The sequence below is a fragment of the Centrocercus urophasianus genome, unplaced genomic scaffold, assembly GCF_019232065.1.
Source record: "Centrocercus urophasianus isolate 14NV4802_14NV808 unplaced genomic scaffold, USGS_Curo_1.0 seq_26, whole genome shotgun sequence".
Lineage (NCBI taxonomy): Eukaryota > Metazoa > Chordata > Aves > Galliformes > Phasianidae > Centrocercus > Centrocercus urophasianus.
This window is the reverse complement of record NW_024884822.1, coordinates 8,463,024-8,481,081: the sequence shown is the minus strand read 5'-3', so window position 1 is coordinate 8,481,081 and position 18,058 is coordinate 8,463,024. Positions and strand designations below refer to the sequence as shown.

General features: G+C 40.1%; 1 protein-coding gene across 2 annotated transcripts; it reads left to right on the top strand.

Moving 5' to 3' along the window:
* Positions 1-34: 34 nt before the first annotated feature.
* On the top strand, positions 35-12,818 carry UBLCP1 (ubiquitin like domain containing CTD phosphatase 1). 2 transcript variants are annotated; one of them, XM_042826524.1, is made up of 11 exons: positions 35-96; positions 2,552-2,745; positions 3,192-3,283; positions 3,656-3,741; positions 3,833-3,948; positions 5,025-5,123; positions 6,019-6,056; positions 8,360-8,458; positions 8,828-8,944; positions 10,319-10,446; positions 11,751-12,818. In XM_042826524.1, exons 2-11 carry the CDS (start codon positions 2,592-2,594, stop codon positions 11,776-11,778), a joined length of 957 nt encoding a protein of 318 aa, XP_042682458.1. In that variant the 5' UTR covers positions 35-96; positions 2,552-2,591; the 3' UTR covers positions 11,779-12,818. The 2 variants fall into 2 exon arrangements, with proteins under 2 accessions (XP_042682458.1, XP_042682457.1); XM_042826523.1 differs by having other exon boundaries at positions 39-96; positions 2,555-2,745.
* The last annotated feature ends 5,240 nt before the right edge of the window (positions 12,819-18,058 follow it).

Sequence of the window (18,058 nt, the reverse complement as noted above, 5' to 3'; positions counted from 1 at the left end):
GAACCAGCGCACATCCGCCACCCTTCCGCTTCCGGTGGGCTTCACTTCCGCTTCCGATGCGACGGATCGCGGGTCGGTGCCGGTTCCGTTGCCAGGGTGAGGGGCCGCATCGCGCTGCCGGGTGGGGGCCGGGCTTGCGGGCAACGCCGCTGCGGCCGCAATCGCCGTGGGGGGCTGGATCCGAAGTCCATTCCGGTGCCGGTGGTGCGGGGGCCGCGGGTAGCGCTTCGGGGTGAGCGCGTCTCTTTGCCCCGGAACGGCCGCGGCACAGCAGGGCCTGCAGCGGCGCGGGACCTCCGCTCTCCCCGTGTTACTGACGGGACAGCTCGGACGGGACCGGATTCCAGCCGGGTGCCCGCGGCCGTCCCTGAGCGCTCCGTCCCCGCTCCGTGCCGCGTGCTCCGTGCTCTCCCCTCCCGCGGGTTGGGTTTGTCGTGTCCGCGGTTTACGTTGCCGAGTGAAATACCCGGGAACGTAGAGGTGTGCTTCTCTCTCCCGAATCTCCCCAAGAGGAGCGCTTCTTCTGCCCCACTGCCCTTATAACTGTAGGCTCTTGGTGGCCCGCGGGGCTCTGACAGTGTCATCCATCTGATGATGTAAGCAACTAGAAAAAACTTTGTTTCAGTACTTTTCAGATTCCCCTTCTATACGGTCCTGTCCATAGAAACTTTGAAAATCCCTGTGACTTTCTCTATGGTCCTCACCTGTTCACTGAGTCACAGAATGGCTTGGGCTGGAAGGGACCTGAACGATCTTCTAGTTCCAGCACCCTGCCTTTAATCTCTTGTCCTGTAAACATTGATTCTGGTGTCCACACTCAGTTCCATCAGTGTTTTGCACTGATGAAGGTTTTTCTGCTTGGTGTTTCTGATAATCGTCATCCAGACAGAGCTGTACTTCTGCAAGGAGTGGCAGCTGAGTGCTCTGCTTCAACAAGATCTTTTCAGTTTGACAGAGGCGTGAGAAGTTTCCTTACTGCTTTTACTCTGAGTATTTGCTTGCAGAATGACTTCAGGCGTGTGGTAAGGATGAGAAAACAGGCCGCAAACTCTTCTTTCTAAGCCTAGAAAACTTGCTCTGACATTTATGGACAGATGATTTGTGATAATGAGCTAACACTTTGCTGATATGCAGCCTTAACCTCAGTTGTTTCTCTTAGTATCTCTAAGACCCTCTTTCACAGAATAATACTAAATCATAGGATAATACTATTCACTATTCAGTTTGGAGATATTTGGAGATATTTGAAAAAATAATTTAAAAAAAGTTTTAAAATTTATTCAGGTTGCTTTCAGGGATCTTAGAGGAAATAGTGAGGAAGAATGGCTTTTATTGTCCTCAGCAGGCAGGTTGCATCTGGTCCTCCATTTCTTATCTGATTTGAGCTCAGTGGGTATGTCTGAATAATTACTTGATTGTTCTTAACAGAGGATATTGTGTAGGCGGGAATTATTTTGGAATTTTTTTGGAGAGCAGGTAACTGCTGAGAATGATGCTTGAGAAGATGAGGAGTCAGACTTTTTTCAGAATTCTGACTTTTTTCAGAATTGCCAGGCCTGGATTTCTTGGTACAGTGCATTTCTCGAAGGTGGGCACCCTCAGGTTTGGTTCTGTTTTGTTTCCATGGCTCTTCTCTCTTTACTTTTTGGTCGGCAATCTTTTAAGGACATTCTCACCATTAGTTGTGCAGAGACCTTCTTTGGATCTCTGACAATTTGAAATGGCCTTTTTGTACCCATTCCTTGATTCTCTGCTTTCAGACTTTGACAGAAAAAAAATGTATTTTTCCTTCCCCAGCAAGCTAAAAGTCTTGCTTCTCTCTTCAGTGTGGGAATAAAGTGTTGGATATAATTCACATAAATTATTTGGTGTAAATTAAAGGTAGTTGTAATTATGATTATTTTGTCAGCACTGCAATGAAAGTGCAGTTCTTACAGTGTAATTGTACTGTGTAGGTGTGTATTTTGGCTTTGTTTTCAAACTCCTGCTTTGATATTGCTACAGTGAGACATGACCTGAGGTGTATTACTGCAGCTATTGCACAGATCTTAATGAAAGTCAGTAGAGAAAGTGATCCACCTGAACTGTTGCTTCAGAACTGTTTTGTTGGTTTTATTTTAGGTATTTCTTACTTGCTGTTTAGTAGCCACGTATGTAATGAGTGGTTCGGTTGTGAAGTTATTGCAGAGGACATTTCCGAGGTTTGAAATGACTTTTCTGATGCTGCAGGACTCTGCTTGGGTGCTGGCTGTGCTGCGTGCAAGCTGTACCTGCACAGAACACAGGGCAAGGTGTTACAGCAAACAGTGCATGTGACACTGCTAAATGCATCAAAGTGCAACTGACAGCCGCAGCTGTAGTGCTGTTCTTTCTCCCTTAGGTTCAGCATTTTATCAACGTTTATCATCTGTGCATGCAAAACAAACGGCTCCTTGATGTACAATACCACAGAAATGTAACAAACATTGACACCATAAGGTTTGTCTTCTGAAAAAAAGAAACCACCACACCGAGTTCTTGCTTACGTGATCATTGCATTTTCCTCCTCCAGCAGATTTTTCAGGAAATAACACTGAACATATGCTCCAAGGATGTCCCTCTCTCTTATAATAAAATGGGGTGGACAGGAGTATACAATCACCTCGCTATCAGAAGAGGACACAGTGTTGGATCTGAAGCAATCTCTTAAAGGCCTTACTGGAGTGTTACCAGAGCGCCAAAAATTACTTGGACTTAAAATGAAGGGTAACTATTTGTGTTTATTATTAGTTTTGGGTGGGCATGGGATATTTAAAGAGCCTCCTCTTGGCTTAGTCAGGATGTGTATTAATGTAATGTGTATTAACTGAGCATCCACCACCCAGATCTAGCTTTTGAATGAGCACACACACAGGAGTTCGATACAGCACCGTGTGCTTTGTTACTGATGTATCTGAATGGGCATTCTTAGTGGCTGATGTGCAGCAGATGTACCTTAAACATTTTTAATTGTCGTTAGCCAGGCAAGCAGCGTGCCTGTGATGGAGGATGAGAGTGCAGCCTGGGGTATTCTTGTGTTTTATGGGTAGCTAACTTCAATTAAGCATGAAATGTACTGACCGTTTTCTAAAATCTCTCTACTCAGTTTGAAAAGAAAAAGCAACAAACAAAAGAACAACAAAAAAGCAAACAGAACTCTTATTGCATTATAGGGAAACCCGCGGATGATGATGTTAAGCTTGGAGCTCTCAAGTTAAAACCAAATACTAAAATCATGATGATGGGCACTCGTGAAGAGAGTTTGGTAAATATTTTACTTGCTTATTAGCTTTATAAGAGGGAAAAAAAAAAAAAAAAGATTGTATGTCTCCTCATTATGATTTTAAATCATTGAAAAATAAATACTTCAGTAGATTTCTGGTATTTATGTAAACTTTTCTGTAGAACTTGGATAGCATTAAAATCCTGTATTTTAGGTTCAAAGTACAAACCTACTACTGTGATATTCTCACTGACTTCTGAAATCTTAATCATCGGTATATTTGAGCATTTTTTCTACCAGTGAAGTAAAATCACGTTTGTTAATTTCCTTTGTCTGTAGCGTACACTCACAGAGTCTGGATCTGCACAGTTCTCTTTTAGTGATCCCAGTTGTCTTTTATTATTATTCTGCTAGGAAGACGTCCTTGGGCCTCCTCCTGATAACGACGATGTCATCAATGACTTTGATATTGAAGAGGAAGTTGTGGAAGTAGAAAACAGGTTAGGAATTCTAGCTGTTAAAAACCAGTCCTGTTATGGAACGTGCAGTTTGCATTTGAATTAACTGTAACTTTTTGCACTCTTGTATTAGGGAAGAAAATCTACTAAAAATTTCTCGCAGAGTTAAAGAATACAAAGTGGAAATTCTGAATCCTCCCAGGGAAGGAAAAAAGCTGCTGGTGCTAGATGTTGATTATACACTATTTGGTGAGAACATGCAACTTGTGGGGTTGGTTTAAGAGGGCAATTTATTTGCCAGTTCATGTTTCTTCATGTTTGATTTACAACTATACTTCAGTAATGTTGGCTTGTGTTGCACTACGTAACTTCTGTTTTGTAACATTTGAGGTCTTCTGCTCATGTTTTAAGAAGCATTGGCATTTGTAAATGTTGCCTGTTGTTGATTTTTGTACAGCAACTATTCATTTTCTCTAAGATGCTGCAAAAAGTAGTTTAGGATTTTATCCAACAAACTCTTCTCTTGACCAGTGTGTAGCTTGCACATGATGATGGCAGGACAAGGTAGTGCTGTAAAATAATGATGTCTGTAGCCAATTGATTCCTCTTTTGGGGATGACAGAACAGCTTCAGATTGACTTTCCAGATCAGTAAACACATACAGAACTATGTTTTACCTGAAAATTCTGTCAGACTGGTTTTCTGAGAAGCCAGAATTTTCCTTGTGACTTCATTTTCTGGGATGTCGGTGTGTCATGGTGTCATGGCAGTTTGACTATAAACACTACATATCAGCTTGCCTTTTTTCCTTTTCTGTAATTTCCTTTTGCATGGCATTTCTTTACAATCTGAGATGAAAATTCAGCCTATGACAATTTACACTTTTGTTTACCTGTCTCCTTCTAGCTGAATTTAACAGCAATTTTCTAGTTGGAGCAGGCAGTATTTGCATGTTTGAAATAAGCTTGGTATATATGTTCACAAGATTAACTGGACTAAGTTGGCAAGAATCTCTGAACAATACCTGGGCTGTCAGAAGTTTGTTAAGATGAAGAGATGAATTAATTGGCCTGACTCTTTAGACTCATTAAAGATATTCAGAGCTACAGCTGAACTCACAAATTCCTGTAAAGATCAAGAGAGAAATATCCCTTCTTCTTTGCACCTTTAAAGTAGGAACGATGCCTCACTGTAAGTTCTTTCCTAATTTCAAAGTTCTTCAGTGCTTCTCATATGAAACATTTCAAGTTCCTGGGTGGACAGGACAGTCCTACTTAACATCCTACACTCTATAATGAATTTCTGCTTTCTCTTGTACTTTTTAGACCACAGATCTTGCGCTGAAACTGGGGTAGAACTGATGAGGCCATACCTTCACGAGTTCCTGACATCTGCATATGAGGATTATGATATTGTAATTTGGTGTAAGTTTCTGTACTCGGTGCTAAGACTTCATTACAAACTATCATTTGGAGCAGAGACTCCAGTTGGGAGGTTTTTATATCACTTTTTAGTGTGAATCACAAGATGTAAAGCAGTACATGAATGTTCAGCTGTACCGTATTCACCAGGAATATTGCTGTTATGAACACATCTAATAACAGTATAAAGCTTAATGTCCGTTTAGTGAATGTCACTTTGTACAAACAAACAAATGCTTGAAATAACACAGTTGTAAAATCAACATTCAGACACTGCTGGGTAGCTTAGCTCTACAAATAATTTCAGAATAATAAGCCATAGCAATAAAAAACTGGAAATGGACCAAACTCACATGTCTGTAAGGGTGGCTGTTGCTTTGCTTTAGCACAACTTCACTTCCTGTCTGACAGCTGGAGCCAACATAAGATTGAAACTTGTTTTGCAAAACAGCTTTCATAATCTGAAACAATGCTTCCACGTATTCTTTGGTCGGTGGGCAATGTTGGCACTTTGTCCTTTTTCAACCTTATGAATTCTTACAACGCTCCCAGGAGAAAATCCTATACAGACACTGTGGTTCCTCAAACCAGATGTAGGCTGTTCTATGGCTCTCAAGAATGTAATTCACTAACAACTGATCTAGAAAATGTTTTTAAATACACGCAGTGCTTAATCTAGGTTTCATTTGAAAGTTAATCTTTTCCAAATTAAAATAAACTTCCATAAAGGCAGACTGTCAGGAAAGCAGTGAACCTGGAAGCTGTGACAAGGATGGGTCTTTCTGAAATGAAAGTCTGTAAAACAAATGGATACGTAAACAGTATTTTGCTTCTTTTTTTTTCTTTTTTAAATCGACCAGTGACATACTGCTAAATAATTCTTTGGCTTTTGTTTCAGCTGCTACTAATATGAAGTGGATTGAAGCTAAAATGAAAGTAAGTTGTTCTGAAAAGGTGCAGTTTGTTTCTAATCTAGCTTACTGTGCATCGAGTTGGGTTTATGTTCATCATTACAGAGAGATTTAACGACTGAGGAGACGATCAAAACCCAAGTGTTCTAAATCTTTGTAGTCACTCTAAAATACCTTTGACACAAAACTAGATAAAAATCTAATTTTAGAACTCCACGCAAACTATCAAAGCAGTAGGTACTAAATTTAGCAGAACTAAGCACAAATCAGTACTTGCTGAAACTTAGTCACATAGCCTTCACTGTTGTTTCATCTTAGCTCTAATTATAGAATTCTAATCTTAAGTATAACACAATTCTTTAAGAGAATGGACAGATGTGGCATGCTGGAATAGGGTATCAAGAGAAAACTCTCTTCATATTCATCCTGTACGTCTTGCAGCTGTGTGATTTTGTTTCTTCCTCTGCTTTATTGAAACATCTGTAAAAACTCTTCTTTCAGTCCTGGTTTCTTCCGTACCTAAATTGGGCAACCAGCCAGTTTTGCACAGCTGACCTAATGGCAAACATATTGACAGCCACTCTTGGCTGTAAACCTAATGAGCCTACTAAGATGTGCTGCTGTACGTTTGGTTGGTCAGTTGTTTTTTGTTTATAAATCAAAGCTTGTTTCACAAAAAAATCTCCAATTTTCAACTTTATCTCACTTTTCCTTTTTAAAGACTTTTTTCAGGCTGTAACATAGCAAAGAATTTCTATTTCTATTTCAAAACAGTGATTTGCAGTGAAGCAAAAATCCTGCAGAACGATCTCAGAAATGAAACCTTTAATCAGAACTCTGAACTGGGATTAGAACAATTAAAATTGGTCTTAAGACTTGCAAACACTGTATTCTATACCAGTATTCCATCTCTGTTTATGTTTTATCTATGAATCAACTTTATTTTCTCAATACAGGTACTGTAACTACAGTTCTGTAATACCAAACTGACTTTAAGCTAGGCTAGGTTTGGGGCTCAGATACTCTTGAAAGAGCTTGCAGTTGTTACCATGCAGTTAATTCTCTGTCTGAATCAAAACCATTGTAACACAGAGGTAAGAGCAAGTGTGCTGAAATAGGAAGTTAATCATTAACTGCGCCACGTTCCGTGTCTGTAATACAGGTGAGATACATCACATCTTGCATGTGGGGTTCACCTTTTAAGGAAAAAACCTTTGTTTTGCTGTAGAATCCATTGTAACAGCAGGATTAAATCTAACAGGAGACCATTGTTCTAAACTGGGCTGTTTACCCTGCATGGTCACCTCTCCAGCCCTTTCATGTTATCAATTCACAACCTCCCCATGCCTACTGCTTCATCTCAGTTGAGATTCCTAATGCTAGAGACCACAACTGTTTCTTCTCCTTAAACTGACTGCACTTCTACAAGGATCACTTTTTGTCTGGGAGCAATGATCCCAGCAATACTTGACATTGAAGTGTTTATTTTAAACTACAAAGCAGAAACAGCATTAAAAAGAGAAGTGTCAGATAACTATGTTTAGTTTCTTATTCTCCATCTATTTATGCCCAAATTTCAGATGATGTAGAACAGCTATTTTTCAGGATGAGAGGACGTTATCCCTGGTATTCAAACTTCTCATTTGCAAGATTCACTTTTCCACGTAAAAGCAATCAGTGAAGTGTGATTATATATCTGCAAGACAACTGTTACAGTGGGTATTTTCTCCACATTGTGCAGCTTTGCACATTATTGCTGTCACATATATCAGAAATTAAAGCAGCAATGTCTGTCACATAGTAGGTGTCAGTAGATTTTACTGTTACTTCCCAATTCTGAAAAAGATTTGAAATGGAAATTTTGTCCACTCACCTTGTCTAAGGTTTGGGGTTTCTTTTTAAACCAAAGTATTTTTACTTTGTTTCAAGAATGATCAAATCCTTCAGGTCTAAACAGAAATATTTCTTATGAACACTGACCATGTAGGGCATGTGCTGAGGAAAGGATAACAGTGAACTGCTATTATGTTGTGGATTGGCTGCGACTGGTTACAGCTTAGTGGAAAAAACCAAAGAGCAGAACGTGCATGGTTGTTTTCATAGGTATAAACATTGAGACACACAGAACTTTTGAAAGACTGTGCATGAAGGTATGGCCAAAAGCTCTCTGTATTTTGCCTCTTCTGTAAAGTTGTTTTTATGCTGACATCAGATGTTACATTTCTGTAGCAAACACTACAAACATAAATTCCTGTCAGTCTTTCCCTTGGTAGAATAGCATACTCTTGTTATCATCTGAAGCTTTAATGATTAATCATTGTGATGCAGGAGCTTGGTGTGAGCACTAATGCAAACTACAAGATAACCTTTATGCTGGACAGTGCTGCCATGATAACAGTGCACACTCCTCGAAGAGGACTGATAGATGTAAGTGCAGTTTTTTCCTCATTATTTTCTACGTGCAGAGTACATGTTATCATACTGCATGGAAATATTTAACAATAAGGTTGTGCTGAAGTTTTCATGCAAGAAAACTAACAATATCTGAAGCACAGTTGTTTTTTTTTCCTATAGAAGTCCTCTACAGTTTAATGCTGTAAGTAGTTCATATGGACAAGACTGCTTTACATCAAATAATGACTACTTGTAGATCTCTTTACATCTCTTATTAAAGCCCAACTACATGATAATTTTTCAGTCCATTTGAGTATGGACTTAAATTCCTATAGACTGATACTTTGATCTACTACATACGATCAGATTTACCAGGGTTCTTTTTACACCTCATTTTTGCAGGTGAAGCCTCTTGGTGTTATCTGGGGAAAATTCTCGGAATATTACAGCAAAAAGAATACAATTATGTTTGATGATATCGGCCGGAACTTCCTAATGAATCCACAGAATGGACTCAAGGTAATGTTAACTGGAAATGTTATGTGCTACTATTTTTTTTTATAATTTAAACAGTACTTTCTCATATTTTCTGTTTTATATTAAAGAGACTTGTTATCTCTGTTAAGTCTATTAAGACTGTTCTTAAGTAGCAAAGATGCACATTTTATTTATTTTGTTTTTTATTTAGATTGCCCTTTGGTTGGACAAGCACTAGCACTTCCCTAATTGCAGTTTTAGTGTTGATTCCCTAAATGAGAACTCCAAAGCACTGAAATTGTTATTCTGCTTACATTGTACCTGCAAACTATAATCAATGTGGACTTTGTTGACAGGCAACATTAAAATGTGATGTTGAATCATTAAGAGTGGTTATGTTCAGAGAACAAATCAAATAACAAGCTGCTGTGCTTCATGTTAGCATGTCAACACAACAGCAAGCGTTTTGTTCCCCAGTGGTAATTAATACCTGGAGTCCTTTGACTGCAAAACAGCAAATATTTCATTTTATAAAATTGTCAACCAGTTCCTGCTCCAAAACTTCTAACCATCAGTGCTGGCTCTGAATGAGAATACAACTTAAATTCCCTGGTGCAACAATATGCACTAAAAGAATCTCTGCAAGTTTCTTGTAAACAAATTCAAAAATGGAAATGTAAGATTGTGTTTCTTTGAAAATATCCTTGATTTGAGGAAGGTGGCAATTGTTGATACCTGTAAGCTGGCACTAATTGCAACTGTACAAAAATTATGAGAATCGAGGATCGTGCTGGGAGAGGATTGGCCAGAGAGCTCCCTCTAGTTCAGATTGCAAGGATGTTTGTCAAAATGTTAATAACAGCTGCAGACAAGAACACTGAATCACTGAAACAAGGCACAGGTAGAATGTATTCCAAGCTTAAAGCAGTTGTCAGACAAGCTTTACTTCTGACATCTCTTGTCACAGAAGCTATGAATGTAATCAGACGTGTTTTGTTGAGAGAAAAAAAAAAAAGCATCTGGTTTCAAAGATGCCACACAGCTCATAGCACAGCTGGAACCCCCTCATTTCTCCTGCAAAATATCTATGAAATCATGTTAAAAAATGTGACAGTCGATCGCAGATCGATTTATCTTTCTGACTGACTGGGAGGGAAATGCTTGAAGAAATACAAGATTGACAGAACAGATTTCATCCTGGTGAGCATGCAAGACAAAAACCCTGAAATCCAGATTGCATCAATAAGAAGACAAATTGGAGGTGACTGCTAATGGAAAAATTTTTCCTTCTCTTACCTAAAAGAAGTTAAAATTTGACGTAGCACTGACAACATTTTGACTGTGTGGTAAACGTTCTAGAATTGTAAGCATTTGACTCACTTGGAGCAGATGATGATAACCACTTCTTTTTACTAGATAAGGCCTTTCATGAAAGCACATTTAAATCGAGATAAAGACAAGGAGCTTCTAAAGCTCACTCAGTACCTCAAAGAAATCGCAAAATTAGATGACTTTTTGGAGCTGAATCATAAACACTGGGAAAGGTAAGAAAAAAGTCAAAAATCTTTCTTCTTTCTGCTCCTGACCCCACTGCCTTTGGCTTACTGTCTTCTGTAGAAAGACCAGAAACAGCTGAGCTGGTGAACTTTGACATGATTTAAAGCTGCCAATGTCATTTAGTTTGAGCAGGATTTTAAAAAGGCTGCAGTGCTTCGGCTGCCTCTGTCTGTTTCTGACAGAGCAGACTTTCTTTTTCCTACTACTTCAGAGTTCAGGATGATTGAAGCAGTTTTGCTTCTTAAAGGAGAAAAAAAAAAGAAAAAAAAAAAAGTGAAGAAACCTGGTGCTTGAAAACTTCCTTATTTCCACTCCTACAAAGTTAGGCTGCCAGTTCAGATCGCATGTCCTTTGCTGCAAGGAAGTTACTTCTGAAGGCTTGTGTTGTCAGGCTGGCTCTCAGGCATTACCCAGATGCGTGGTACTACAGTATTCACCAGCACTGAAATGTGTTACGAATCCAACTTCTCCAAATGCTTAAATTAAGCACTACCATCCTAATTCTTGCTGTAGAATGACCAGCTGAAGTATGTAGGTAACATTATTATGCTTGACTGTATGCATTAGCCTGGATCTTCAATACATGTAAAAAAGAGGTTGGATGATGTGCTATTGGAAATGCACCCATTCAGTGCTTAAAACAGCAGCCTTGCAAACTTAATGTTGTTTTAATTTTTGTTTCTGATTAGAACAGAAAGTCAAATGCTAGATTTTAAAAGCCCTGGAACTCACTGGATGTTTCACAGGGTCAGTTACATTACTTAGATATTTTAGGGTACCTGCAAAGTCTGCAATGCATCATGTTGGATTGTTCCATCTGTGGTGGTAAGCAAGCTATGAGATCAAGCAACAAGCATTTTAGAGCAACCCAAATTCTTGGAAGGGGCTGGTGGAGAACTGTTCTTTTCAGCTTTTATTCAGGTTCTTTCAAGCCCTGAATGCATTTGAAGGAGTCCCATATCAAATGCATATGCCTCAGAGGTTGTAATAACTACATTTCAGCTGTTACAATTTTCAGCCTCATGGAATTTAATATATTTTCATTTCCTTCCCCTCTCTTGTTCAAAACCTTATACAGTTTAACTAAAAACATTGAGTCATTCCAAGACAATCTATCATGAAATTGAAAGGACGTGAAGTGAGATTAAGTCATAAGCAGCATCGATCACAGTTTAATTTCTGATTATTAATAATTAGATTTTTGGTGAAAAAAATCATAGTTTGTGCATAAAAAGATGTACAAATATTTGTGTCTGCTCATTTTGTGTGAAACTATTTTTGCTTCTTTCAGGTATCTTTCAAAGAAACAAGGACAATAACAGTAACAAAATCATTTAGCACTGAATCAAAGGGAACTTAACTCAGATCATTGGACTTTTCCTTGCTTATACGCTAGAGTATAATAGTGCTGGACACTGGACACAATGCCAGAACGACTGCTATACTTGGTCTTCCAGTTGGGTGGTTGTGGGTTATTTTTAGTTGTTGTTTTGTTTCATGGTGGGGTTTTTTGCTTGTTTTCTCCTAAAGATCACAGCAATAAGCTCAAAGTGGGAGAAACAAGTCAGTTACTTTTCCTAACATCCAGTTCTACAGTGTTACTACAGATATTTTTCTCTCCTTTTCTGCTGAATTACAACCATAACTGTTAAAGACCAAAACCATTCTGAAACTAGGAAAAAAAAAAAATTAGACCAAAAAAGTTGGGTAAGGAGCCAATTTTGACAGTGTATGAATTGTATAAGCCCTTTATTCCCTCTATCTTTAGAAACAGTCTCCCTCACCCAGTCCAGTATTTAAATCTATAAATTACAAGTTGTCTAAGTTTGGTATGTATTAGTATGTCAGTGTTTCTCTGTGCAAGACAGTGAGATGGGAAGGCACCACCTCTGTGGCCAGTTTCTCCCAATATGTGAACTTGTACCATAAAGCAGTGTTAACTGGAAAACAGAAGACTGAAAATTGAGGGAGATAATCCCACTCCTATCTGGTAACTGAAAAGCAGTCTGCCTGAAAAATTCTCGTACATCAGACAAAGGGTTGAGACCTCAGATGGGAAAGTCACATCCCTAACAAAGCATGAACAAAACCCTTGTTCTCTTCTAGCTCAATCTTGTCAAAGTGCAAACACTGTGTTTAAACACAATATCCAGCCATACTGTTCTTAAAATATCATTTCCTTGCGCTGCTTATGCCTGCACTATAGAAGTGTGATGTGACTGCTGTTTGGCATTACCAACACTTGTGCATCATGCAGTTCATGTATTTGAAAGAAGTCTGACCCTTTCAAATAAAAATGGTATATATTGTTCTTAAGGAACTATAGCAGTTGTGTAAATAATAAATACCTTTTTCATAATTTTGCGTCCTGTGCTCTTATGGATTTGTTTCACATCACAGAGAAGCCATTGATAATCTTCAGTTTGAGGTGCTTCTTCAGAATCCAGAGACACAGATTTCGTATCAGTTGTTAAATGAGAGACCAGTGTGTGCTGCTGCAGATGAGAGCACTGGTGTTGAATGGCAAAGTGCGTCGCTGCACGGGAAAGGAACCTTGACAGCAAATGTCAGCGTGTCAGGACTGCAGACACAAATGAGCTGTTAAGAGGAGCACGTTAGGCTCCGGCTCAGTGACCTGTCAGAAAATATACAGTTTCTTATCTGCTGCTCTCTGTGGTTTAGTGCCAACTCAAGCTGTGTTTTAAACTAGTAAACCTGGAACCTGATGGATAAAAGTCTTTTTTGGCAAGTATGGAAGGTGAATTGCTGAAGTTTTGTCTCCTAGAGCTGATTTTTGAGCTGGATGGCTGACTCACTTGTGTACATAGGTTGCTCCAAAAGTAATGCTTCCTATTTATTTCCATAGAAACTACAACAGCTAAAAAGAGCACAGTAACACTATTTGATAGAGCAAATTCTCACCTACAGAACCACTAGCTATGCATTTTCACCAGCAACAAACCAGAGCCTGCATACCACACTCATTAAAACCTGCACCAGCAGAGGTGACCCATTGTTTCACAGCTGCCGTGACAATGTTGTTGCTAGGAAGATGTTGTCCATGCAGTCCATCTTTCATCATCCCAAACAGATGAAAGGCAGAAGGTGCCTATATGGCAGGGGTGGTAGGACAGTCCAGCCAATATGCTCCATGGTCTTTAGACTAGCATGGGGCCTGGTGTTATAATGCTACAGGAGAAAAGTCAATGTCTTCTCTGGTCTGACTCTGGAAGTCGAAGCCTTCAGCTTAGTCAGCATCATGCTTTAGCAGTCAAGAGTTGATGATTTGTCTGTGTTCCAGGAAATCTAGAAGGATCACTCCTTTCCTAACCCAAAATACAGTGCAGGTCACTGTACCCACCAAAGGCTGTATCTTGAACTTCTTATTCAGTGGAAAATTCACATGTCACCAGTCCATGGGGTTGTGCTACATCCAGTGTTTGGTCTCCATAAACAGTCAGCAAGCATCAGTTAATGTCAGTGGGTGCCTTTTTTTCCCCCTCATGGAAGAATTCAGTGACACATCTTTACTTATACACACAGATACCATTGTGTCAGCATGCCCCTCTACTGCCATCACTCACACAGCAACAAAACATAACAGAATAATGGTGGGAAGGTTCAGCCTTGACAGCCGTACCACCAACATCCATCTCACGGGCCAACATAGTAAAATGGGAGGCATTACTTTCGGAGCAGCCATCGTAGTCAGAGCATAGATAACTCTGAGGTTTGAACTGTGAACGTCTACAGGACTGAAATACGAAGTACTGCACTAGGGCATGCTGAGCCACACAGCTGGAGAAGACAGAACCAAGGAAATGCGTTTAAACGTGCACTCGTGTCTTGTTCAAAGATGGTGCACACATACACACACTGTACTGAAGTTGGGCCTCCTTTCTTCTGCTCTGTACATGGAACTTGAAAAAAAGATCTCATTTTTTTTTAAATAACACTAGGATTGCATCCCAGAATTCTGAAGTGCTTAATAATCTGAGACAGATGTGCATTCCTCTTCCACATACCTTGTAAGCTGATCTGGAGTACATGAGAACAGCCTGCACACAATGGTAACTCATGACTGTTACTGACAAATCATTATGGTTGTTATGACTGGTATTGTTTCCCCTATCGTTCTGTGTTTGAAGATTGGTCTCACAATTTGAATGGTTTTGAGTCCACAAACCCGTGTACTTCACTGGCTCTCAGAAATGCTGCAGTTTTCCTCAGCTGAGAGATTGAGATATACGAAATCATAAAGCTGTGCGTAAGTCAGGTGCTAACCTGATGTTCACCAAATCCCACAGCACCAGAGCGAGGGCTCACTCGTGTGAATTGAAGCAGCTTAAAGCCATTATAAGAGTGGCAGGTAGTGAAACCCTGCAATTTGTTGCCAATGGTTGGAGTTGAGGCAGGTGCTATCAGCAAGTTCAGAAAGGAATTCGGCTCTCACGTTTTTATGGTGGACATTTCCAAACCTCGCTTACATTACAGAACATCACCTGATTTTGTGCCAAACCAGCAATATTTACAGTAAGGAAAATGAATACTACTGTAATTAGCCCACAAATAAGGCTGTCATTGCTTGTGGGCTCAGGAAAACAGCCATGCTGACATGGCTTCTCTGTTTTGAGAGAGAAGGCAGTTTGATCTACTTGCATTTCCAAAGCATGGATGGATGTTGGGAACAGCTGTCAATGCTCTGCACCCCCTTAATGGTCAGTTCCCATTTTTTATTATATTGGGGTCTCTGAGAAATATTTGATCAACTGTTTTCACAATCTGTTAAACAAAACAGGATTAAAATAATCAAAGGAAGAATGCAGCTTAATGACAGAGTTCTACTGACTGTTCTGTGGCTCTGGAGGAGCAATAAATAGACCAGTCAGAATAACCCAAATATTTTCCTGCGTCAGACTGTACCGGACTCTCAGTACATGTCAAGTATTTTGTATGGTGTTCTATCTGATTATTCATACCAAAAGAGACAGTCCATTTGGAAATGAAGTTATTTCTCTAAGCTCTGGATATCTGACAACTTTAATACCTCACGGTGGCATGAATGCCCATCACCAGAGCTACACAGTGACAGCTGTAGCCAAGAACTGAACTGCAAATTCAGCTCCACAAATCCTGCTGCATGACTGTGAAATTTACAGCTAGTTGCCAATTTTTATTCCTGACCTGACATGTGACTGACAGCAAATGGATGCCAAAAGGTGAAGATGAAGCCCATGCGAAAATGGTTTCAGAGGGCAATGAGAAGCACTCTTGATTCACTAAGGGTATTAAAAGCCAGAAGCTCTGGGTGAAGAAGTGCAAGAGGGCAGAATCCTCTGACATTTCAATACTGACATTGCAGCAGTCATGTTGGGTGCTACCCAGAATGGATGTGGGTGACCACTGCACCCAGATGAAGTGGCCGATGGATTGAAGGAGAAAGATTTGAGTGGAAAAGGTAAAGTTGATGAAGAAAATACAGGACTAGAAGACAAAAACACTCATCTCTCTTGCAGAAGACACGACACACCTTTCAAACACCATGAGTTTCTTATGTGGGTCATGTTTAGCAGTGACAAACATAAGTAGCAGAGCACTGTACTGATATGCGCACTTTAAAAAGGGCCATTAATCAAGACATTAAGTTTGAAGTACAAGCTAACCTAAACGCCTTGAGGTCTGGAAGATCTGCCTCATAATTAGAGAGGAGCTATTTCAGTTTGGTTCAGTTTTTGTAGAGAATGGTGAGAAATGGCCACTGTGGCTTACAGCACTGTTTGATCCCAACTCCAGACCACACTGCCTGCTTCAGACCCTCATTTCCCACAGCCCAGCTGTACTGTCCATCCCAGATCCCCTCTGCTACAATCCCCAGTTGTCTTTAGATCCCTGATACACACAAGAGGCCTCTATCTCACCATCCACACCTCAGTCCTCCCCAGCAGCATTCTGCAACAGGATTTCAAACTACTTTATACACTGATGAGCTTTCTCATACATCCCTGAACTTCATTACTTGGGCTTATTCATGAGATGTGCACATCTCTGTGGATTCTTTGATGCTTTTGACACTGTGAGCACTCAGATGTTCCTTTAGTTCTCAGAGGTGCAGAGCTCAGCACATTTCCTTGCCTCACAGACACATACAATGCCACACCACTGATTCCCACATCTCTCCTGTGGAAGTTTCCCCCTCAACCCATTTCCTATTGGGAAATAACAGCCACAAGTCAAAGAGAGCTTGTTCTCAAATTGCATAGCGCTTTTAGCACTATGGTGGTGGGCACAGCACAGAACAGTGCATCATCGACACTTGATTGAAAGTTGTTTTTTCCTGTCAACTGTCTGGCTGGAAATTGCACGTTCACTCCACTCACAGAGCACATTTCCCCCCCCTCCCCCAGGGTGTTTGTGTATTTAGATATAAAAAAGAGCAGCTTTTGTCATCATGTCAGAGGTCCCCTCACCTTTTACAGCTGCTTTGCATGGCTGTGTGTTTGTATGCCATTGGCGTAGCAGTCTCTGAATGCTCTGCAGGAGGCAGTGTTATGGCATTGTCAGAGTGCTTTGATTTACGCTGTGCATTATTGATGTGTTGCAAGCTAGGAGCTCCCTTGGCAAGCTTCTAAGTTCTTTTCTCAGGTGTTTTGCTCTTGTATGGGTCATACTGGAAGAGCAAGCAGCAGCACAGGAAGCACATATTTAACAAGTGTTAATAGAACTGTAAGATATGATGCTTCCCAGGGGAAATTGAGCTGGCTCTAGTAAGCCTTGCAAAAAGCAATACTAAGTCCTTACACTGCTCTCTATATTCTGTCCACATTTCACTACATATCTGGGTATGCAACGTCTGTGAGCAGTGCACACTGCAAGCACCAACAGAATCTCAAGCACGTGCCCCAAGTGTAGCTGATACCAGTGGGACTGTTGGGTCCCTCTGCTGTCCTAGTGATGGATATTGCTTCAATTGGGACCAAAATGTATACTTAAAAAAAAAAAAAAAAAATAGATTGGAGATGAAAATGAGACAGTGACAGCATTCGTTTTAAATCTGATACATCCCTTGCAGATGTGTCTAGACAGAACAGCTGTGTAGAAATGCCTTCTCCATAACAAACAGTAACATTAAGAACAAGAGAATCCGTATCTAATCCTGAGCTGCAGATATAAGTGGAGTTGTAACTCGATCTGAACAGTATCAGTGAACAATAAATGAACTGGGACAAACACATTCAGAGCTACTAAACTGCCTCATTTCAATTGCAGCTGGAAGAAAACAGGCAAATAACTGGAAATCCTGCCTTCCTTAAACAGAATCAAAACACTTCATTTTGTGCGTTCCCACTTCAAATACTCCTAAATTTTAAGAATTCAAGTAACCTTAAGTGATTTTTCTCCCCTTAATCTGTTATGATAGGTTTTGTTGGTTCACTGAAAAGTACCCTCACGCTTCCCCGAAGAGATGTTTCATTTTAGACAAGATGAGAGACCAAGTTTAGGCAGGTTTAGTTCTATCACCAATAAACCACAGTGCATGGGTTTATGGAATGGAATTCACACAGCATCTGTGCAATACTCACGCAACTGGTCAATATGAAC